A 25,573-nucleotide genomic window follows, 5' to 3' on the forward strand; every position below is an offset into this window, starting at 1 on the left:
CTAACTGTGGATGAACAGTAAAAACTGGTTCTGAACAAATGAAAACACACATAATGTTATTCCCAGGAGAACTGGCTGTTACATGCAGTAATTGGTGGCAAGATGCTGTAGTGTCTGTAACCAATTAGTAAAGTTGTCCATACGGCGCTGGACTTATTGTATGAGCTGCAGGCCTATCACTTCATATGAAAGCCTAACCAGGATGGCTTTAGTCCCCAGAAACCAGCTTTTCCTTTTTGGTGAGCCAAAAGGGAAAGCCGTGTTGAAAGGAAGTCCCTTTTTACTATTTTCCTCTAGTTTTTCCCCCAGAGGGTGATCACTCTCTGAAGCTGACTGTGTGTCAGGAGCCTATTGGTAAGATAGGCAGCTCCAACAATAATGGCTGCAAGGAGGAGGGATCATGATTCTGTGGAAAGCAAGGAAAATGGTTCCTCTGAAGTACAGAGAGGTATAAATCTTTCTTAAGTGGCTTTACATATTTGCTGGAAGCAAGGATGTCATTATACCAAAGCACGCCTTAAAATTTCTGGTAACCATCAAAACCACCACTAACTGTGGCTGCTAATTTGCTGCTAATGTCTTGCTGGTATACTTCTCTGTGGCTACATTCTTTGCATTTACGATCCTGACACTTTTTTTACGGCCTCTTTAAACTCAGCTTTTGGACTCCAGCATACATGTTCATTGGGAGTTAATTAGGCAGGCTGCAAGACATCCTCGCCAAACAAGTCACAATATTTTGAAGCCATTCCATTGCTGGACTGATGTGAACAATAAGGTGATATTACTCATGTTTGTTGACATATATTATTATGGTTATTGCCATTATACCCCAACTCCTGAGAGTATTGTTTAAATACATGATGTAAGAGATGAAAGCAAGCAGATAATGAAACGGAAAAAAGGAAATAACATGTAGTTGTTAATTTTTGGCATTGTGTAATTAAACTATCTTCTTTAATGTTTTTTTTGCCAGTATCTAATTAGCAAAGCCATCTGCCTAAGAAGTGCTGGACCATCTGTCTGGAATACTGTTCTGTTCATTTTTTGGTTCTTGAGTAATTAACTTCTTTCTCTGTGAATGTAATAGTACATTCTGTTTCCACACTTCAAAGAAGTTCATATATAAAAATACATATGAATGTGTACCTGTCTACATAGATATGTTATGAGCATCTGTGTAGCTATAGGAACATAGTTCTTCCAGGAGATCTGATTGTACTCAGTTATGCGTGCAGCTTCCACTGTGGGTGAAAGCCACAAGTTTTTTGTTAACCTGTTAGTACAACTAATATATACCTCACCTAACACATTCTAATTGACCAGTCCTTTCTCAACTGTGTTCAAATTTCCTGCCCTCATTTACTGATTAAAGTTGTAATTGTAGGAAGGGGCTATATTAAAGTTAATTACTTAGGGTTTCGATTTTTTTCCTCTTTAGTATTTTGTAATTTTTCAGGAAAATGATAGTATAATTTAAGTTGGAAGGGACCTCCAGATGTCTTGCCTGGGGACTTATTTTGTTGCTGCATGTTGGCCGTGAAGAGAACATCTTGACAGTTGTTTCGTAAAAGGGAGGGACACGTGAACGTTATTCACTGCTTCTACATTTACCACGATTCTGTTTTAGTGTTCTTCTAAGGTATTTGTATAAATCAGTTTAGATTGGAGATTTTCTTTCGGTTTCCATTGGAGCTAATTTCTCTGCATGTATTTATTTTGCCTGTTGAAGAAGATACAGTAGTTTAACTTTCAGGAAAGACTCTTATTATTCATTCGAACAGAGAAGTTACTGAAATATATTTGTTGTTCCAAAGAACAAGATTAATGTTAATTCTGTAATTTGTAAGTTAACATAGAAGGGTGTTGGATCTCTATTTTTCTTCATTTTGAAGATAATAGTTTCATTGTATAGCTTGAGTTGGAATTTGTTTCTTCTCTAGCTGGAATTTCTCTCCTCCCACTACCCCTTGAAAATGCTGGGAGGGATTTAATCTGAAGTTTTTGAAGCACTTTACAAACATCAGTGATGTAATGTTTAAAACACTGATATAGTTATTTACAATTGAGCTTTTAAAAAAGATGCCTGCCAGCAATCTTAAACTTGAGTTCAGACTTAGAGTTAAGTGTGCACCAAAGTCAGGTTTCTGTTCAGTCTGATTTTATGTCAAAACTGTATGGAAGTTTGTGGGGTTTTTTTCTAGCTGAAGAAAACAGTACATTGTTCAGAAGTCAACTGTGACTTCCTCATCAAACTATGGTAGGTCAAGTTCAAGTTGTACCTGTCAAGTTCAGTCTGTAGAGTTGGCCACAGTGAATTCCACAGGGCTAAAAATCTCTGCAAACATTTTGCACTTACTGGTGACGGTTACATAATTAAGATTTATTTACGTCTACTAGAATATAGTTATGCTGAAGATTGGGAAATTAGAAAGAGGTTTGGTCAAGGCATTAAAATTATAGAGGTGCTTGAAAGACCATATTGATAGCAGGATTTGTAAAAGGCATGCCACTGTAAATAGTGTCAGCCTGCTATCAGAAACAGATTGATGTGCTACCTTAAACCCTGCTCCTTACCCTATGCAGCTACATTCTTTTTGAAGATGTGTAACAGTAGATGTTGTCCTGCCCATCCTTATTTTCTTTAGCACTAATGTTCAAGATCCCTGTTTCCTCTTTCCCCAGGGTGAACAAACTTGAGTGTCTGTAATTTGGTTCAATAAATTTTGTTGCCAGCTTAAGTATAATTATAATATTAATTAAAAACAGTACACAGAATGATGAAGGTTGTATTTTGCCATGTGAAAATTGGAACTTCTTCTTAAGAAATGTAGGAAAGAAAAGATTCTAACGGGATAAAATTTAGCTATGTAGGCCTTCATAGTGAATCAGATATCCAACATGGTATGCATATCGTATTTGTACTGCTCATATGAACTTCATGGAAATGTTAGCAAACAGTATCAAGCAAGAGAACATGTCAATTTAATGGAGGCAGTGGATAACAGTAACATCTTTAAGTATACCTGGTTTTGAGCTTACTTTCTGAAAAATTATCCACATGTGTCTGGTCTTTCAGAATTAAAACTTTAAAAGTCTTAATCTTCTACTGACAAAACCCATATTGTTATTATTCTGTTGGGACATTTTATTTTGTCTTTTTGGAGTGAAGATTCAGGACATGTTTTTCTCCTGTTTCTTCAACACCAAAATGACGTTTAACTTGAGTTTTCCTCCTGTTTCCTCCTTAACATTATCAGTAGGCTGTGTTGCATATTTAAATTTCCATTTTGTGGGAAACTCCCCTAAATTTCCTGAAGATTAAAAGAAAAAAAAAAAAAAAAAGCTACATACAGAAATTTCTATACCTGCTTTTTAAATTTAATCAGCAATAGAACATGTGTATGCATTACTGAACTATGCAGCAGCCCTAGGGACCAAAGTACAACTGTTTGAACTACTCAGGTCTCTTCAGATGACTTTGTAATATACTTTTTGCAGCCTGCTCTGTTATTGTCTCCTCCAGCAGTGGAACCCAGGGCTACAGGACTATAGGATGGCACTTAGCTTTGTCACCAGTGTGTCTGCACTTATTTCTTGTCTAGACAATATTACTCCTATGACACATTGTCATGAACAGGGTTTTCCCAGAGTTTGCCATTTGGTTAGCTTGCAAGCATATGTATTTACATATAGTTACAGGAGTTTATTCTGCTTGGGTTCTTGTATGTGCTGTTAACTATGGTATCCAGAAATTTTACATAAGGTTTTAATATTTAATATCTTTAAATCTATACATTTTGTAGATGTTAAAAAAAGATAAGAATGTTTATTTTCAGTTATACTAATAATAGTATTAGTGGTTTTGTGATGTGGTCATCAAATTATTAATATTTAATATTTGAAAGGACTAGCTAAGACGTTTTCCATAACTCAAAGAATATTTGACTACAAGCTAGCAGTCTGTGCTTGTTTCCAACTCACCAATTCTGAGCTAAGCTAATACTGGATGTACCACTCCTACAGGCTTCACCAAGAACCATATCTCTATATTGTCATGTTATTTACTGTTTGATTCCTTCTTAAAAGTGTGGCAGTTAGCAAGCTCCTTATGGAGCCCATCTCTCCAGGGATGGATACCTGGATGTGCTAAGACTGAAATGATTGATTTTCTTCACCTCTTTCTTTTTTTTTTCTGAAGCAGTATTTAGGCTGGGTCTCAGTGATCACTTGGCAGAGAACAGAGAAGGAGCGGGAGAGATGCTGTCCCAATGTTCTCTCACTATGACAAGAGTTAATAAAACTTCTGCCTGACTTGTTCTAAATTTTACTTGCATTATTATGTGCTTGGAGATTCTAGATTCTCCAACCATGACCTAAGCAGAGATTCATTGTATGCTTTTCTCAGATTTCACTTTTGGTTTCTGAGTTTCCCATCTCCAAAGTCTGTTGATTTTCTTTTCCAAAACTTTCAGTGCCTGAGAAATGTACTTAATTTCCTTGATTTGTGGAATTTTTGCATTTCACTTCCTTCTCCTTCAAATTCATCTTTTACCATGGATTTAGAGCCAATTGAAAGCGGGACATTTTGTCACTGAAAATTGATTTACTGAGAAACTTTATCTTTATTCCAGTCTTTCTTCTTACTTCCTGCTGTTCATGCTTGGCATATTCTTCTCAGTTCAGTTTTGGCAAGAACTTTCCTTCAAACCTTCCTTTTAAGCACCCATATTCCAATAAATCTTTCTACTCTGAACCCCTACTGCTAACCCTTGTGTTTCTTCAGACATTTGACAATTTTTGTGTCATTTAGAGATAACCAAATACTTGTATCTAGTGCCATATAAAATATAGGTTCAAGGTGTCCTAAAGGGTTGATTAGGAACTTAGGCTGGTCATCCAAGAGCAGTCTTTTGTACCGTGATCTCTGTTACGGGCATAAATTGCTTTTGCATTGAAGAGTCAAAAGAGTTAAGTCATTGCTGCTTTTCTGTCTAACTCAGTATGGGATTTCTTTCATGCTGCTAGATAGGTTGTTTTAATGCTGGGGTCATTCACAAGTGGATGCTTCCAAAAGCTTTCAATATATTCCCCAATATGCTGTAGTTGTTCATCTGCAAAAGCAAACACTGTAAATGAGAAGGTTTGGGGTGGAGAAAGAGAGTAATGGCATTAGTTTTTATAAGTCTTCTTTTTTCCTCTGAAATGAAAAAGCTAATTCTTGGGCTTGTCGAAACACTAATCAAAGAGTATTTCATAGTATACTCTGAAAGCATTTTCCCCTTTAGTTTAAATAGGCTTTCACCCTATTATTTATATTAATTATAGAGTTCACTTGCTATTAATATAGTCTCCATTAAAAGACAGGTACAAAAAATTACCTACATTAAATCTGAATGAATGGTCTTTCATTATTTCCTGGTAAATAAAAATGAAAAAGCTGTGGTTTCAATAATTAAGCAGCAGTGGTTAATTTAGAAATCTCAGTTCTTGCTGATAAAACATATAGTGCTTTGTGGTATTTTTATCTAAAGAGCAAATGGATGTGCACTGTTGAGGTGAAAGAATGGAGAGTGGTTTAAAATGCACTCTGACTACACAGCATATACAGGCATTCAAATATGTACATGTATTGGCGTATGAACACCAAGCACACAACCTGCTTCACTGAACAGTAGAGTTCGTAAATCATAGCTGTTGAATGTTAAATACAGAAATAATTGGAGCTAACTCATGCAGTGAAACTGTAGTAATGCAGACTAGGTCCTACGGTCCTGGCATAAATCTGCTGAAGTAGAGAGACTGCTCAAAAATGAGGATAAATCACTTCTTTTGAGTGCTTCATTTCAGTATTGTCTTGTATGTGTCTGCCCACTGCTCCTTTCTCTGAATGGATGCTTTAGTGCCTCTGATCAGTGCTGCAGTCATACCTCGAGAAACTAAAATCTCCATTGATGCTTGAGATTAATACTGCACAAATACATGCAGGGCACATTTTCCTATGACACAAAGTCACCTCAGATGCTGTGGTGGTGCAGCCTGACTTTGCTGGGGAGAGAGGGTCAGCCTTTCTCTGTGTTCCTAACTGCTTGCCTTGATAAGATTCATACAAAAGTGACTAAATAACATCAAATGTGATTGTGGTTATTTCTTCTGTAGTGGTAGGTACAGTGACTCATGGGGATGGCCAGCTTCACTTTGGATTAAGACACTGAAGAACCATCAGCAGCAAAACTACATTTCTAAGGAGAAAAGCTTGTAAGGTGATTATGGATAGAATCACCCACAGCTAATCATCAGTATGCCTGAAGCACATATCTCAAGCATGGGATTAGATAGCTCTGAGGTTTATATTTCTGTGTTTCCTGCATTTCTAACTAATTCCTGTTGGTTGCAGGCAGTAGAATGGCAATGTGATGAAGCTACTAAAAGAGCCTGTTACAGCAAAGGCAAATCAAAGGTAAGCATGAGACAGCTGTTCTGCTTTAATAAAATGTATGTGTTAATAGCAGGAGTAATTCAGTGTATAAATCTCTATGCATTTTTATTGTCTTCCTTTCTTAAGAGAGTTGTAGGAAAGGAATCTGACACATGTATAAGCAAAGGAATAAAAAAATATATATATAGGGAGTGTGAGGTGAGAGGTACAGCCACATAATTTTTTTCTGAAATGATCAAGAACTTTTGTTTTCAACAATTTACTGTTTTGACTCTACAACATGTCATATGTAATGGGCTGTGTTCTCACTTCATTTTCAGTGCTGTAAATACCGAATAACTGTGTGATAACTTTGTAAAATCCTCAATTTATTTCTCTGTGTAGTAGATGCAATTTTAAGAACATTTATATTTCATATCTACTGGTGCTATGAAGAAAATAATATGAAATTCACTAACTTTTTAGACATGGAATGATATATTTTTAGTATTCAGAACCAATTCCTTATCTGGCCAACTACATTGTCTTTTATTCAACACAGGTAGGTGCAGCACTAAGATGGAACCTGTATGAATGCTGTGTTCTTTCATGGCTGTTCTAAACTGAAGCTAGTTATCAAATTAATTATATTATATAAGTAGTTAGAAATACATGCAGTCTACATCTTTAATTGTTGTACTGTTTAACGATTAAAGTTAACTGAGTTAAAACATAAAGGAGAAACACATCAAGAGCAACAACTCCAGAAGAACATACTTACTTTCAGGGCCCATGTTTGGTAGAACATGTCAACGTTATGTTACTGATGTGCAAAACTCGGAAAATATCCCAACTTTAAAAACATACTCCAAATGCTTCTACCATCTAGTAGAGGAGGAGTCTCTTCTGCGTAGTCATCTAATCACTGACTTTTAAACTTCTCCCATTAAACAATTAATTTCCAGCTTTTTTTACTAAATGCTGGAACACAATGTTTCAGTGTACCCTTGGCCTATCCATTTCTGTTTGAGGTTAAACAGGAGGATTGGCCACACTTCAGAAGCAGGGCCATGTTATACCATGAGGAGAGAAAAAGACAGAATTACTTGGGAAAAAAAGCAAGTGTAGTGAATGTGCAGTGTAAAGCTTCATGCATGGGAGATGATTGCTTTTATGGAGGAATAGTTTACAGAACTGGGAAAAGTCATTAAGAATTGTGTTGCCTTCTTGGTCCTTCTCCTTTCCCTTTCTTTCCATCCCAGTGTGGGAAACATATTTAAGAGTTACTGTTCACTTGCTGTTAAGGTGCAGGATTTGCTAGGTATATAGCAGGAATTAATAGCTAGAGAAAAGAAATGAGTTAGATTTTACTTAAAGATTTCTAACTTGAGTAGACAAACTCTGGTGACTCGAGTTATGTGTGAAGGCTTTAATGGCAGAAATAGCATCTAGCAAATGTTCTGATCTACAATCTCACTTGTCAGTTTGTGGAGAGAAAAGAAAGAACTTCTGGGACCTCATACTTTAAACAAATGTTTCGTTTTGTAAGTTGTAATTTCTCTCTGGAAGATTTATGCCTCTTCATGTAATATATCCTTCAAGCCGTCATCCTTAGTTTTCAGATGACAATAATCTGAACTAAGAGAGCATGTTCAAAGGACAATATGACAGGTTACACTGATGAAGGTGCATATACAGTAGAAACTATCATTGTAGGAATGCAACGTGTAACTAAAAATTTACGTGTCTGTTTTACAGTGATTGTCCAAGTTTAAAACTGTGAGAATAACACTGAGCTTGTTTGAAAGTCACATGCAGGGGCTATGATCTAACATGATGGATGAAAGTAATGGTAAATTTGAGGCTATAATAGTGTACTTTTGAATATTCTGTTTACGGTATGGTTTGTGGTGTAAGATCCACATTCAGTTCAGAAGCATATAATGCTATTAAATAATTTTGCAAAGAGAAATAATCAGCACTGGTGAAATGCATTTAAGAATGGACCTTTGTGTCCTATGTGCAGATTTTCATTCATGCTCATCACACCCTTTTGGAGAAGCTGCTGACTGGAAGTTATGCTCTCACTGTAAAATAGTATATACATTATTCTAATAATGACCTCTGAGATTGTTTCTTAATATTGTTATTAGTTGGATAAACATTTAGTGTTTCATTTGTATCCATGGCCTTGTTCCACACAATCTAGAAGTACAGTCCTCATATTTCATTACTTTTGAAAGTAATCCTGTGAGGAAATAGTTCTTTTCTTATTGTTCCCGTAGGCCTGCTTTTTTGGTGTGCAGACTTTGGGGCCTGAAAGGTTCATGCAGGAGAATTGCTGGAGAATGCAGAGATATTGACTGAGGTGACCTACTCAGCTGGAACGGCGACTGTCGTTTTGAACTTTTCATGACTCTCTTGCTTTCACTGGTGTGATCGATGTTAAAATCAAAGGATAAATTTAAGGCCAGAGAAAGGATAGCCTAGTGATGTTTGTCTTTTAGTGCTTTATGTCCAAGACTAAACCAAGGTCACTATACTCTCTGTATAATGAAGACTTATGCACGCAGATGAGGAAAACACCTGGATCTGTGGTGTGCTCATCTTCCTAGCGAAACTACTTCCTTTGGAGGAGACTTTCCATTGAGAATTATCAGACTATGAGGAATTCAGTCCAGTGCTACAGTGAACTGTCCCTCTTCAGAGGAAATCCCATGGGAGACACAATTCCGGTTACTGTTATCAGAAAGACTGCTTGCTTGCTTTCTTAGTGTTGTATAAATAGGTCCAGCCCAAACTGGAGAGTTGCTGGGGGTTGCATGTCTATATTTCTCAGGGTGACTTCAGATCTCAAGGCAGATACATGTGTGACTGTAAGGAAGGGACAGGAAAGATGGGAGACAGAATATACAAGGCCAGCTCAGACAGTGGCAAATGAGAGATGAGGATTACAAGGATGGAAGTCGGTAAGTTATTCATTCATTCATTCATATCCTAGTTTTTTTTAAGCTCTTCTGCCCACAGAATAGCATGGAGGCAATGGGTTCAGGGCAGCAAAACTACAAGGCAGTTTGCTGATTGAATGCCCTGAAACCAGAAGCTAGCTTTGGACCCTGAAGCAACCCTAGTAGTTTTGAGATAATGGTCAGTTAAACACGACTCTCTTTTTTTGTTTGTTGTTCTTGAGAAAGAAGCTGCATAGAATTTTTGCCTCTAGCTGTAAGAAGATGTTGTCCTGAGGTTTGTGTTTTAGGAGCCAACAAGGGAAAAGAGCTGAAGGGGAAAAGGTGTAGTAGGTACATCTGTCACATTTGACAGTGTAATGCACACTTGACTTTTGAAGTCTGATGTTTGTTACTGAGACTTCAGACATTTATCCACCACTTTAAGCTCTTGCTTAAAGTAACTAGTGGCTTCAGGAGAAAGCCAGACAAAATTATGTCTTTGTGGCCAGCATGCGTTAGCATTTAGCAGTCTAAAACACCACACATATCTAAGAGAATAAATTTGGCCATTCAGACTAGCACTTGTGGTCGGGATTGTTATAAAGGAAAAATATAAATACACATAGTAAAAATACAATAAACCAAAGAGACATTATATATATATATATATAATTGAAATAAAGTCTCTTATCCCTTGCTTATTTAAGATTCTAATGTCTGTGTATATTAGTGTCTGGACTTTCAATACAAGTATTGAAAGATTAAACACAGGTGTGTTTAAAATGTTAGCCTGTACAAGAAGCATTGTTGTGAAAGGATAACCAAATGCAGCCAGATTGTCCTTGAACTGGTTTTAAACTTAAGTAGCAACCTAGCCTGATTGGCTGCTGAATTGTTTCTAATAGTTGTATTTTGTTTCAGGTATGCTGATACAAAAGTAGAAAGCAATTGCTAAGTTAATTTATTTCTTTCAAAGATATTTTTACAGAAGAATAGGAAAATATATGGCATAGAGGTCAATGTGAAATAGAGAACAAGGCTATGTAAAAGGTGGCCACCAAGCCCACCATCACCCTCCAAACTAAAAAAAAACCCTTTGGTTCTGAAGTCCTTTGCATTCTCCAATGCTACTTCTCCAACACACATCTCTTTTTTGCACATCTAAAAAGTGAACCAGCTGAGCTTGACTCCAGAGCTTGAAAAGTGTTTGAACAATTAAAATGACTAAGTAACGGCATCCTTTTTCAATATGCTTTTGGGTAGTTATTGTTATATTTATTGTTATTTTTTAATTTGTTTTGTGCTATTGTGTATTTATCATATGAAGAAAATAGCCAATTCATTTTTTATTTTGTTATACTGTGCACCCAACAAGTATTTGATATGAGATATCTTATTTGCTCTATTGCAGTAAGGATTGTTGTGAAGCTGGCACAGGACTTGGGAACATTAGAAGAATCTTGTGAATCCCAGGAATGTCAGAGTTTAAAAAATTAACATTTTTAGACAGAAAGTGTGGGTGATAAGTGTGCAAGTAATTTGGCAATGGCACTGTTTCAGGGAACTCTGGAATATGAAGAGGAGAGGTTGGATGGGTTGTAATGTCAGTACCCACTTATTTTTCCTACACTTACATTCCATGGCTTGCTGCAAAGGGCAGTATGGAAACAGCCCAAACAATAAATTACTGTATTATATTCTGTGAACCTCCCTGAGCACCCTTTCCACAAAAAAAGGAGGAATTGTTCCCCTTTTTTTTTTTTTTTTTTTTTTTTCTGGGATGTAGTTAAGACAACCTGCAACAGGGAAATGTCCTAGAAATGAAATAATTACTTTTTAAACAGCTTGTTGTACTACCCAATTCTGTTATATGGTTGCATATTAGCTTCTGTTTGGTTGAAAGGATATTAAGATGACAGTTTTGGTTAAGTTCAAGTTAAAGATATTGTATTTTTACCTAATGGAAATCAAATCTTAATTCTAAGATATTTGGCCTTTAAAGGCTCAAAGACAAGATTTTACAAGATACATTTTCATGAGAGACTAATGCAAATGTAGTTTTGGGTGGTATTTTTTCAAAAAGGTGGGGTTTTCTGAGGTTTTATGGGGCTGGGGGTGTGGGGTTTTTTAACTTTATTTTGTATGAGGAAAGGTATAGATAATAAATTCTGAGAGTTTTCTCAGAGATCTTTAAAGTATTTTCCCCATCTTGCTTTGCAGTCTGTTTTGTGCCTTTTCAAATTATTCAGGTTTATATTTCTTGTCTTCCAGGATGAGAGTCTATTTTCAAGATAAACAAGCAATACATTTAATGTAACATAGACCACAGAATGGGACTTCTGCACCATACTATTACATGGATTTTCTTACCTGAATCAACTTAATGTCTGTTAGAATTGCATAGCTGTATTTTTACGTGTTTTTTTAATGCTTTACATGAGACTATCTAGCGAATGAATACTAGAGAGCATTCAAATGGAAAGTTCAAGGAAACTTTATTTTCTCCAAGCATATTGTTGATTTTGTTAATTTTATTATATATGGACATTGATTTTTGCAGGAGTGTTTGAATCTTTCCTACATAGAGTTCTGGGACTTTTTAGTGTTGCAGAAAAAGGCTTTCTGTCTGAATAAACAGTAGAAATTGCGGTTGGTTTTTAGCTTCTGTAATGAGAGAAATTAACATCATAAAGTCTTCATACATCCTAATGGGGTAAAAGAAAAACAACATGTAAAATTATTCCTCAAGGATGAGCATCTATGTATTGAGGTAATGAAATTTCTTGAGAAACTTCAAATTAACAGAAACATAGATGCTTCTGTTAAAATATATTGTGCAAATTGTGAAACTAGTAGGGACAAATCTGTGTCTGAACATCTAAATAATTTTATTTGTACTGGTTTCAACATACTCATGTTACTGAGAATCTGTTCTTTCTCCTGTTTTCCTCCCATCTTCTTCTGTTGGCCTGATGTTTCTTGGAAAACAGCATCTGATCTGTTGAGACAGCAGTGTAATATTTAAATCAGCATCTATCACTTCTGAGTTTAGCTAAACCTTTGAAAGATATGCTTAGAAGAAATCTTCAGTACTGAAGAGGTTTATTGTTATCCTATTAAGAACTTATCACAAAGATTGATGGATGCATGTGTGGTAGTTAGGAAATCTATGTGTGTCATGACTGCTAACACAATCAGGTATGCTCAAGCCTTGTTCCCCTAAATTTTTATGTGTGGACACATAACTGTGGAAAGCAAGTTGTAATTAGTCTCCCCTATCCTTTGAAGTATCACTGAATATAGTCTTTCTTTTCTGCATGGCAGGAGGAATGCCAGAACTACATTCGAGTGCTTCTTGTTGGAGGCAACCATCTCTTTACCTGTGGAACCAACGCGTTCACTCCTATCTGCACCAATCGGACGGTATGAGTTAAATGTTTCATCCCACCAGCTCAAGTCTCTGTTCTGAGCCAGCAGACTGAAAGGCAGAGCATGCTGTGGTTGAGGCCAGGCTATTTGCCTACTGATGGGTGAGCTGATGTGTAAAAGGCTGATTTTGTTAGTGGCAGGCCAAAGAGAAGAGTTAACCAATGATCTCTTTTTGCAGTCTTTTCCTCAGCTGTGGGAGAGAGCACAGCTACAAGTTCCTGCCCGCATGCCAGTTTTCATGAACCTTAGGTATTTCTAAGACTTCTGCCAGTCTGTCAAGATTGATTGGCATCAACTGTTTTAGTTATAAAATGTATTCGAATAGCTGCATACTGTGTACGTGTAGTTCTGGGGAGGATGAGAGTACCTGTATTAGTGATTTCTGACTGTCAAAAATGAAGAAATCTTGGTTGAGAAAATATGTTGTTTCTGAAAAAAACCCTAGTTGTGATTTATGTGTATCAAAGAAAGAGAGCCCATTAAGAATCAATAATAGTTATAATAAAAATCAAAATGTCGCTGTTTGGTTTAAGCTGGCTATTTATTTCAGGAGGAGGAGACTTTTAAATACAAAGAATAGCTTTATCACCAAAAAACTCCTTGGCACATTTATTACAGTTAAACTTATTGTGCCTTTATTTTCAAGTAACATATTATCAACATACTGTGGTTTACGTCTGAAAGTATTAACGCTACTAAATCAGAGAGATAGTTCTGCTGAACTGGAAAGCTCCTTTTTTAAATCTCATTCTTGCCTAGAACACTCCAAAACAAATAGATTTTTTTTTTTTTCATTGTCTGACCATTTGCTATGGTGAATACCTTAGTTGATTCTGGCAATCAGATCTGCTTTTCTTATTGATAATAACGATCTGTGTAGAGATAATTAATTTTTGAGTCACTTCTAATATAAAGCATTTCAGACATGGTGGCTAATGATGAGCTTGCGTTTTACGTAACCAACGTGGCAGAAGTGAAATCCGACATTACCGTAAAATTTTCTACATGAGACAGTTTCAGACTGATGTAAAGGTCAGTTCATTGCTGTTGTACAATACCAAAGCAGATAACTGGTGTTTGTGATATTTTGTTCAGATTGGTGCAGCTTGGCTGAAATGATAATTTTCAAGTAATTTAAATATCTTTTTCTCACTCTTTTGCAGTTAAGTAACTTAACAGAGATACATGATCAAATCAGTGGCATGGCTCGTTGTCCTTACAGTCCTCAGCACAACTCCACTGCTCTTCTCACTTCCAGTGGGGAGTTATATGCTGCTACAGCCATGGATTTTCCAGGAAGGGATCCTGCTATTTATCGCAGCCTGGGGGCCCTTCCTCCTCTCCGCACTGCCCAGTACAACTCCAAGTGGCTGAATGGTGAGTGCTGATGGACCATGAGACTCATCTTTTTTTAATTCATGTCCTCCATCTTCATGGTCTTGAAATTCCATTCTGAGAATTGGAATATTTTTAGAGTATTGTTTATCTAATTTTAAATTTACTTTGCCTAATACATTTTTTTAAAAATTTTACTAGTATAAGTATTATGGCATTTAATTAATATAATTGCATTCTGTAGATGTGCAATTATATATTTAAGTCATGTTTGTAGGCGTAGGGTTGATCTGTACTGTGTCTCTCAGGTGTGCTTACATGGCAAAGCTGAGTCAGCCAAGAGCAGTAGCTTGCCTTGAGTGTTCTTTTGTTGAGTCTTCCAAAAACCTAAACCAGAAAATAAACAGTTTAGAATGGACTAGTGTGCAAAACGTATCATAAAATCATGTTGTAGCAATGACTCCTGTGTCATAGATATTAATCACCTGATGAGGATTTCCAGCTGGGAAAAGCTGTAAACAGATATGTATTTCTGAGATGTAACGGGGCCAGTTGACATTTTATGTATTACAAAAAATAAGCAGATTCTTTTAAAATTAAAATTATTGTTTAACATAAAATGTGAAATTATATGTATTATAATTTTCCCATGCTTGTCCCTGTAGAAAAACCCCACATTTTCATAACTCATCCTACGTGACACAACAGTCACTATTCCCACAGTGCACTTCGTGTTATGATGGGATCATTCTCATGTTTGAAATTAAGTACAACTATAACCCCTTCTAGCTTCAGAATATTAGGTCAGCTGCAAGTGACAGAATTTATTTTGAATATATCAGTTCTCATATAATCTGACTGCTGAATTGTGCATATTTGCTTGGTGTGTTTTCCTTGTACAAAGAAGCCATCAGAGGTAGCTTGGAAAAATTTGTGACCTCCCCTGAAGGTCATCTGATTTTAGAATATTAATTAACAAAACAAAACCAAACTGCATGGAACATAACAGGATTATAGCAGTGCAAAAAAAATGTGAGAGACAAAACTAACTCATTGTATAGATATCCCTGTTCTGACACCTTTTGTCCACACAGCTGTGGTATTGGAACTAATTGCTGTGCCACACCTGGGTGCTTCTGTCAAAGGGAACAAATTCTTCACACTGAATTTTCAATTTAACTGGATGTGTTTTACACCAAAGGGCACACTAAAATATCCCCCCCTCCCCAATTAATTAGATTCATTGTGTTTATATTTCACCTATTTGAAGATTCAGTTGCACCTATACATTCTCTGTTAGAGCACATTCTTCTGCCTCAAAACTTTTTAGAATTAAGTGGCCAAAAACATGTGGCTTATATCTTTAGATAGGAAGAACAAGATGAGTTTTGTAATTGGAGCCAGTTCAAGCAAATCCAATAAAAGGCTGGAACCAATCCACTTATCTATGTGAAAGGGAGGAGGAACACCTTCCGGAGTAGCTAAGAGTTTGGGATTCATGTTCTTGAGTTGGGGATTCATCTGCTTTTATGTCAGTTTGTCTGGTCATACGTGACTCAGTGCCAAGAAACTGCATTACTTTTTTTTTTTTTTGTGCTTGGACAGAAGTGAAGATTTTGCTGCTTTCAGTGAGAAAGTAACACAGATAATCATAAAGAAAAGCAAGGCATCAAATGGAATGGAAGCTTTCTGCTCAATATCTGTTCAGCAGCCTTGTTTTAGGTGTGCATGTACATGCACATGTGTCTGTGAATTTTTCCAGTTTGAACTAAATTTTGCTTTTACATCCATCTTTCCCTTAGAGGCTCAGTGTTTTTTCTGAGATTTTCTACTCTGCAAATCATGTTGGACCAATTCCAACCATGTCTGGGGTCAATGGCAATACTCTAAAATAAGCTGATTGTCTTGCTCCGTGTGTTATTTCTGTGCAATAAAGATGTTGATTTTAATGGCTGGCACACTTCTCAGTGTATTCAAGGGTTTTCCATGCCGTCAGTTGGGCCAAAGGGTCATGCCCATATGCTTAGACAGTCTGCTGTCAGTGTTCACTGTAAGTTGCAGTGAAGGATCTTGGCATGGGAAGCTCTGAATCTTCATCACAGAAGAAACCTTATTCCTGATCTTAATTGTCAGAAGGTCTGTAATCACAGGGACCATGACACACGGTGTGGGAGAGGAAAATGGAGCTGGTGTGTCATGTGGCTGGGGTGAGATCCCATAGTACCATGCTGTGATTTCAGCTTCTGGAATCACAGATTTCACAAATAAAACAAATTTAAGTTGATGGCCTGTCTGAGCTTCTCTATTCATTCTAGTTCAGCCAGAGTCCTGTATTTATTGTCAGGTTGTGCCCTCTACTAGGGTCTTGATAGGTCTGGAAGAAATCCACATTCTGAATAAGTAACTTAGCAGTTATTTTCAGCATATGTTACTGAGAATCATTCTGATCAGGTACTTAAACTTAGTAGAGTACATAGAAGTCAGTGAACTTTCATTTCTAATTTTCTTGATGCACTCAACACACAATTATCTGGGGTGATGAAGAGTTGGGATAGCATGGTTAAAAATATGGATTATTTAAGATATGTGTAAAAGCAAGCTACGGGAATATACTTCGAGAATATAACTGAAAGGAAAACAGAAAAGTTCAATGACCACTTGGTATGTGAAACACGAAGATCTTGAACAAGCACTGATCCAAAAAGGTAGATGGACAACACAGCAACACTGCCAACACAGAAGTTCTGTTGTTGGCTGGAGCTAGTTATTGTGGAGCTGTCTTAGAGGCTCTCTGAATATGCTGTTTGTTTACCCACTAGACAACCTTCTGACAATATTTGAAATTTGACTCCCCTGAATATGGAACAGTTGGCCAGATGTTACAGATATCTGCCCATGTCCTGAAAGCTTTTCCTATTTTGGAAAATTTTAGAGTGTAAACAGTAATGTCTTCTTCAGTGATGGAGGAAAAAAGCATCTGAAGGCAGTTATCAAACTTGCTGTCTTTTAACATTAGAAGTAGTAATCTATTCATCTCTTGATTTTCTCTGAAAATGATTGCCAGATATAATATTTTTACTTCAGAACTTCTTTCCTCTTCTACAAAAAGAAATTAATGCTCTGCTTATGGAGCCTATCTGTCTTCCTGGGGCTTCTACAGACAACATTAAATGCAGCTGGCCCAAATGCAGTGAGCAGGTTGTTAACCACGGTCATCGTGCAGATTCTGCTTGTCTCCATAAGGAGATGCCGTTGAAGGACCAGACTGCCTTAGTGCTATGACATGAGCATTCACCCTAGTTCAACAGTTCTACAGGTTGGGTTGCTCACTAAGAGTTTATGAGCTGACAGTGAAGAGACAGACCCCATGTTATCTTCTCCTTTCTTGCCAACCCTATCAGTCACTCTGTAACTATTCTCAATCAAGAGGAACATGATCACCCAGATGAGTTATTAAACTGCTGCAAAACAGTGCTTTTCCCATCCAACAGCCCAGCTGGCTGCAGGTTACTAAACCTGAAAATGTGAAACAGAAACCCATCTCTCTCTCTCTAATGATGTCATGTTTTTTCCTTCTCTTTTTCCATGTAGAAAAATGTTTTTCACTTACTCAAGTGACTATATATATGCACAAACGATTGAAGAAGGTGAAAAGGATGCTTACCAGTAAATTATTCTTTAAGGCATGTTATTCTGCTACCTACTCTCCTTTCTCTTTCTTTCTGAGTCTGTGTTGAAGTACTGTACTTGAGATAAGTGATTTGAGCTAATACAGCACACATTAAGGATTATGTCTAAAGCGGACAGCTCCTTCATTGATTTCTCGTCCTGAGTAAAGCAATCAGTAAGACCTTGAGCTTCACCCAACTGCTCAGGTCAGTAAAGAGCAGCATGTTGCTGTTTACTTAAAATTATCTTTGTAGTATTTCATAAAAAGAACAGTCTGCCTTAGCAGTCTGCTTTGGACATTATTAACTGATAGCAAATAAATAAAATCTTTCATTAAGAAAAAAGTGCACCTTGATTTACAGCTGGCATGCTGTTTGTTTGAGTATCTTTAAGCTCTCAGTGTAAAACAGAGTTTAAATCATATCCAGAGTTGATTATTATAGAGTGCTTCTAATTAGACTTTGCTTTAGACTTGATCTGCAGAGTGCAGCGGGGGCAGAATTTGCTATCATTTGCTCTAGAGGACAGAGGTAAATGGAATAGTTATGTTTCTAGTCCACAAGCTCCAGTGGGTCCAGATTGGTGAGGAAAAGCTTCTACTGCTTAGACTTGGAAACTTTTTCTGTAGTTGAACATTTACACTTAGTAAAGGTATTTCTCCTTTCAATTCACCTCCTCAAGACAGTAAATGTTTGATCTGATGCCTCAGTGTGAAAATTTGTGTTAGTCTATAATGTCTATTTGCTTCACTTAGCCAATAAAAGGGCAAAAGAGATTAATGAAAAAATTAAAATCCCAATCAATTCTTTTCTGCTTCATCACATGGAGAAACACTGGGACATTTGGTTTTGCTATTTGCCAGATGCTTTTGCTTACAATTGCTTGAATCTCCAACTATCTTGAAATACAATGTAGCTGGGTGGGTATTTTTGTTTTTTTTTTTTTTTTTTTTTTTTGTTGTTTTTTTTTTTTTTTATTCTAGACATCCAGAGGTAGATGCTATTGGAACATGTTAAATAAATAAAAAACTTTGTTCTAAATGTCAAACCACTCAGTAGGCAGACCATAGATGATTAAAATGTAATCTTGTATCAGATGTAGCCCCAAAACAGAAAAATATAAAATAAAAGTTCATACAGATTAAAAGCCTTTCCAGCTGACAAGAGTATAGAAATGTTTGGATTGTTCTGCTCTGCTGGTAGACATAATATTATCACTTTTTCCTCTTGCTGCCCTAAGCATTTGGTTATTAGGTACTCTTAAAGTAGTTCTTCTGAGATCATTTTCTTAGAGAAGTTTTACTTAATAAAAAGCTTCTTAATCTAGAGTGGGTACTTTTGTTCTTCACAAGTAACAGTAAAAGTACAATTCTTATAAATGTGGTTTCGTTAGCAGGATTTAATACAGCTCTGAATCTATTCCTATTATTGTTTATTAGCAGATTTGTATTATAACTCTTGCTGCTAGTAGGATATGTGGATAGAAATTATGACCTAAGAACAAAAATTAATCCTTTCACTTTTGCATTTAAGGTTTAATGGAAATGTCTATAATAATTCAGGGTTATCCTTTCATTTTTCTGTTTTTTAATGAAAAGCCTTGTAATTACCTAGTGCAAGCTTTTCTCATTATGTAATATTTTATGTAACTCAAAACCAATGTGTTCTTGAGATGTGCAATTTGGTCTTTAGCTTTCAGATAAGAGACCTGACTGAAAATATGCAAAGCATATGCTGCCAGTTGTTGCTTATTTTGCAAGACATTAAATTGTTACATTCCTTTGGTTGTGCCACCTGTAAGGTTGGTTCTGTTGTATTTTATTGCCAAGTCCACCACTAAACCATGTCCATAAGCACCACATCTACACGTCTTTTAAGTAACTCCAGGGATGGTGACTCAACCACTTCCCTGGGCAGTCTGTTTCAGTGTTTGACAACCCTTTCAGTGAAGAAATGCTTCCTAATATCCAATCTAAACCTCTCCTGGTGCAACTTGAGGCCATTTTCTCTTGTCCTATTCCTTGTTACTTGGAAGAAGAGGCTGACACCTATGCTGCTATAACCTTCTTTTAGGTAGCTGTAGAGGGTGATGAGGTCTCCCCTCAGCCTCCTCTTCTCCAGACTAAACACCCCCAGTTCCCTCAGCCGCTCCTCGTACAACCTGTGCTCCAGACCCTGCACCAGCTTCCTTGCCCTTCTCTGGACATGCTCGAGTCATTCAATGTCCTTTTTGTAGTGAGGGGCCCAAAACTGAACACAGGAATCGAGGGGCGGCCTCACCAGTGCTGAGTACAGGGGTCAGATCCCTTCCCTGTCCCTGCTGGCCACGCTATTGATGACACAAGCCAGGATGCCACTGGCCTTCTTGGCCCCCTGGGCACACTGCCAGCTCATATTCAGCCTGTTGACCAACATTCCCAGGTCCTTTTCCCACAAGTAGCTTTCCATCCACTCTTCCCCGGGCCTGTAGTGTTGCATGGGGTTGTTGTGACCTGAGTGTAGGACCCAGATGTTAGTTACAGGCAGCACTTCCCATGAAGGTTGGATTTTTTCTTTTTCTCACCTACCCTAGGTAAAACAGCAAGGTCCACCTTCCATTTATTAAAAGACTCGGAGGCTACTGAGGACAGAGCCTGTTCCGTATCTCACCTGCTCATGTCAGGTGCCAATCGGAGAGGCTGAACGAGGAAGGCAGAAAGGCACCCCTGCAAGCAGATCATCTGTGCCCAGCTGTGCAGAGGTGTGACAGAAGCATCAGCCTCGTTAACGCTGCAGGAAAATATAATACACAGTGAGCCAGAGAGAATGAAAGAACTTAGAACTGAAATACATCTCAGCCAGGGGAAGGTAGAAAAAGGGACAAATTTGGGGGAATATGAACACAAGAAAAACATTCACCAAAGAAGGGAGGAGGACAGAAATACTGGAAGGCGCAGATAGAATTTCAGCAGCAGACATATTGAGCCTTATAGTGAAAGGGAAAGGGAGTGATTATGAAAGTGAACTCTGGTTTCCTTTTTGTTATGAAAAGGGAAAAAAAAAAAAAAAAAAAAGAGAGGACCGGGTCTGCAGGGAAAGCCCTTTGATTGTCTCCTTCCTTGCAAAACTGGATCAGAGAGAGGAAAAAAAAAAAAAAAAAAAAAAAGGCAGTCAAAACGAAACATTTGGAGAGAAATGAGTAAGCCATCATATTGGGTTTTCTTTCCATACTATACCTGCTGCTTGGCAGAATATGCTTAAAGAAAACTAATTTTTGTTCTTGTGTATGTGGAATTCTGGATTCAGAGTTTTAAGTAACCATCCAAACTTCTACATCTTTTGATAGATCCCTATAGCCCAAACCTCTAGAGATTCTGAGGGAATTGAGGTAGTCCTCTGTGGTTTTGATCCTTGCCCATTCCCCACTATAGTGCTATGCAAGGTGTCTATCCGGTGAATGTAGGTGACACAAAATCTACTGAACTCAAGATGGGACTCTCAAGGACTTGAGTAGGTATTAATCAGAGCAGGGAATGGTTTCTGTCACTAAGTTAGTCACTGGCAAATTTACATCAGCAAAATGATATAATAAATTGCAGAATATTATGCTATGTAAGAACACTTTACCTTGAAAATGAAGAAGATGTATTTGAAATAAACAACAGAGAATAAACCAAAGAATTTTGTAATGTCATATTTGAAAACTATTTTTCAGGAAAGAAATAATGGCATTTCAGAATTTATTAGAGTACATCAGTAAAATGTAATATCTAATGAGTGCATCCACTTTTATGATTATACTGAATTGTATTATAAAACCTATCAGCAAAATAAGAAAAGACTGGTAAAAATGTCTGGCATACACAGTTTTAGTGTATTCTGCAGTCCTTGCTCTTCTATACCCATAAAATCCTCAATTTAGCAAAATGAAAAGAATGTAAAAGAAATCATGGAGAACTGAGGCATTGCAGAAGAAATACTAGTCAAATAGACTGGTCATCAGCTATGCTATGACAGACTATCATTTTAAGCATGTGTCCTAGACAATTATGAAATACATAGGAAAAATACTTATTAATAAACAATGATTTCCATGAGTTTTATACCAGGACTTAACATTTTATAGTTCAGCTCCTGAGGATGGATAGAAATATGATAAATACAAATTATATATTACTTCTAAGATGTTTAACACTGTAGGAAAATTTTATTCTATGGTTAAGATTCGTCCTTAAGCAGTGATGCCTTGTTCAGCCTAATGCAAGATCTATACTGTTTTCCAACAGCTGCAGAGGGATAAATGAAATTAATGTATTTAATGAATATATAGGGATGGCAAAAAGCAAATAGGAAATGGACTGCATTAAACATGTCAGTAAAGTGAGAGAAAATAAAATAGACTGGCACACTTGGAGCTTAAATTTTTTCCATTATTTTAAGCTTCTGTTTTGGAGAGCATTTCTCACTGGAAGTTGAACCTTATTCAGAAAAAGGTATCTTCCCAGAATGTAATGCCATTAAGTATTTGGCTGAATACAAATATTTGAAAGAAATAGGTCTTTAGAGACCAACAGTATGAGGGTGTGATTCACCGATCTAGTGAGGTCAGTGAACAAGCTCCAGACAGATGTTGTTTGGCAATAGACCAGTATTTAGGCTTCTCATTTTTAATATATTATACGTGCATATATATCTATTTGTGTATCTTATTTTGTATATATATATATAATCTGATCTGTGTCTAGATCTGACAGACTTCTAATTTTAGCTTTATTTTCACAGTTTTGGGGGCTAATTTAACTTTTGATTGTGTTTCTGAATGCATCACATTTGAGATGTGAGTGGTTACTTCTCACAGGGACAGTCAGTGGAAATCACAGCTCTTTCTTGCTCAGAGTAGGCTTTGGACCTTATAATCCTTAAGGTTCTTCTGTTACCTCCAGAAAGACAGATCATTCCCTGTCATTTGGTTCACTCTGGAAGCAGTAGCATCCACTAACTAGGTAAATTAAGCCATATTTTTCTACTTCAGAGGATGTGGAGTTTTAGAAAGTAAAGAGCACAAGCCAACTTTCTTGCTCCAAAGCTCAGGAAGTGAGAAGAGGCCAGGACTCCTTCAGATGCTCTCACAGAACTCTCTCAGGCTCCCATTTCCCATTGCTTTTCCCAGAGGAAGTTTTTGTACAGTTCCTCTCATCCTTTTACCCACTTAGACTACATCTACACCACTAAATAAAAAATGTCCAGGAAGTAAGCTTATGCACAACAGCCTTGGTCATCCATATTGCTTAATTGCTGGATCACTTCCCAGCCTTGTTTTGGACAACTCCAGCTACTGCTTTGCCAGTTGTAAACCTGAGTGTGACTCAGGGAGAAGTTTGCTTTATGCACTGTTAGCAAGAGGCAGTGCAGGTGGGGCTGCACCATTTGGCTCCTTCTGCCCTCCAGAGTGCCCCATCCCATTCCCAGTAAGCATTACACTCCTGAATGCCCTGATCTGTCCTTACACTGCTTCCCAGGGCATGCAGCACACCCTTTCTTTCATGCTACAGGAATGCCATTCTCTGAGCTGCAGCTTTGGCCTGTGCTTCGTGGCAGAGCTGCAGCCAGTCCCTACAGGAGCAGTCAGCACTGTCAGTCTTGATATCAGTCTTTGGTCTTCAAGTTCCCTGGGCAGGTGGAAAGGGAGAATGATCGAAAGGGACTCATTGCCTCTTGCTAGTAAGTGACTTTTCATTAAGAGCAGAGGCCATGCTTCCCAGAAAATATAGGTTTGTCTCCAACCATTAGAAAAACAATTAGATTATTAGAGTACTGTGTTCAGCTCTGGGGCCCTCACCATAAGAAGGACATGCACCTGCTAAAGCAGGTCCAGAGGAGGGCCATGAAGATGACTTGGGTTCTGGAGCACCTTCCCTGTGGTGACAGGCAAGAGAGTTAAGGTAGTTTAGCCTAGAGAAGAGAAGGCTCTGGGGAGACCTTATAGGGGCCTTCCAGTACTTTAAAGGGCTACAGGAAAGATGGGGAGGGACTTTTTATCAGGGAGTGCAGTGATGGGACAAGGGGTTAACAGTTTTAAACTGAAAGAGGTTAGATTTAGATTAGATATAAGGATGAAGTTCTTCACAGTGAGGGTGGTGAGACACTGGAACAGGTTGCCCAGAGAAGCTGTGGCTGCCCCCTCCCTGGAAGTGTTCAAGGTCAGGTTGGACGGGGCTTTGAGCAACCTGATCCAGTGGAAGGTGTTCCTGCCATGGCAGGGGGGTTGGAACTAGAGGATCTTTAAGGTCCCTTCCAACCCAAACCATTCTATGATTGTATGATATGATGATTATTTCAGATTGAAACACTATCTTGACTTCATACAGTTCAGTTATCTTTTTTGCAATAACTTAGAAGACTCTAGGGCAAAATGTCCCTGCAGGACGGTCGCGCCGCTTTATGAAGGAAGCTGTAAAGATTCCCAGGATTTGTGCTGAGTAAGGAAACTTCAGAAATAACACACTACAGAGTGTTTGTCCAGAGGCAGCACTAACTCTCCACCTAGTGCTTTCAGTGCATGGGCTTGTAGATGTGTAGCACTGCTTCATGGTGTTCGCTGGAGATCTTTGTCATGGCACGTTGACAAACTCATTTTCTTGCTTTCCTGATTCCATTGGCTTCACTTAATTTGGCAAAGTGTAGTCAGCCTGACGCATCTATAAATTGAATATTTAAAAACCCATAAAGGTCATAAACAATACTTGTGGTTATTGCAGGTTGACGTTCTTATGTTGTTCCATGCTAGCTGTATCCTTGTCACATCCTTGCACTTGTTGTGGCGATCTAATAATTCACAACTGGGAAAGGTTTGCCCTTCTATTATATTTGCAAATTCAGCAGGAAACAATACAGTCACTTCGTTTGTTGCATTAAAAACTTTTATGGGAAGGCCTCCATGTCAGCAAATAGCAGTTCACAGCACAATATCTGGAAACATATAAACTAATTTTTCCTAGATGGGAATCTCCTTTTTCCTTTGATGAGATTCAGTTCACTTTTCCCAAAGAGAAAATGAAATAAATAAAGTCTGACATGATAATCCTTCCATATCCACAGAACTTCCCTAGGTAGCTCTGAGAGTATTACATTTCACGCTAATGAAAACAGTTTTCAAAAGTTTCAATGGCAGGTCACATTTTCATCAGTTCCTAATCAGTAAAGTATATGCATAGGTGTTTGCAGATGTACATATTGTTTCTCAGTTTTGAATCTGCAAAATACGAATACTAGTTTTTCTTTATACATGTATTGTGATTACCAGTGAAACTTTAAAATATTGTCTCTTGAAAGATTGACATGAATTTTTCAAGAACCCTAAAAACATTCTGAATGCATTTAATATTTTTTTATTCTTACAGTTTGTGAAAATTTTATTTGTACTTCATTATTCTATGCACTTTGAGTGCTCCTAGTAGTGGTTTTGGCTCTGCAGTGAGATCCTGTTATGCCACTGTAGAGAATTTTTATTTCAGTGGGCCTTCAGCAAGAAGCGTCATCAGGCCTCATTGCAAGACATGGACTCCGTGTTTAATGGTTGTACAGGTTGATTTTGTGGGTGGATCAAATTGATATTGCGTGTTTGCACAATATGTAGAATCTTCTTAAATCAGTTGAGATGTTTTTGAGATCATTTCAAAGAGCAAGCAGGGTTATAGGCTACAAAAAGTCAAACACAAATTTTAGTTTTTCATTCTAGTTCAGGTGGATTGTTTTTCTCAGTGACTATATTTAGTCGATATTGCTGTAAGACAGAC

General features: G+C 37.4%; 1 protein-coding gene across 3 annotated transcripts in view; it reads left to right on the plus strand.

Moving 5' to 3' along the window:
• SEMA5A (semaphorin 5A) overlaps window positions 1–25,573 on the plus strand; it is a 341,520-nt gene that overhangs the window by 179,159 nt on the left and 136,788 nt on the right. For all 3 annotated transcript variants that reach the window (XM_026842316.1, XM_026842312.1, XM_026842315.1), the window contains exons 6-8: window positions 6,398–6,460; window positions 12,691–12,789; window positions 13,959–14,172. In XM_026842316.1, coding sequence (XP_026698117.1) covers window positions 6,398–6,460; window positions 12,691–12,789; window positions 13,959–14,172 — 376 coding nt within the window. The remainder of the gene's footprint in view (window positions 1–6,397; window positions 6,461–12,690; window positions 12,790–13,958; window positions 14,173–25,573) is intronic.

Source organism: Athene cunicularia (genome assembly GCF_003259725.1).
Source record: "Athene cunicularia isolate RWA chromosome 2 unlocalized genomic scaffold, athCun1 chr2_part1, whole genome shotgun sequence".
Taxonomy (NCBI): Eukaryota; Metazoa; Chordata; class Aves; order Strigiformes; family Strigidae; genus Athene; species Athene cunicularia.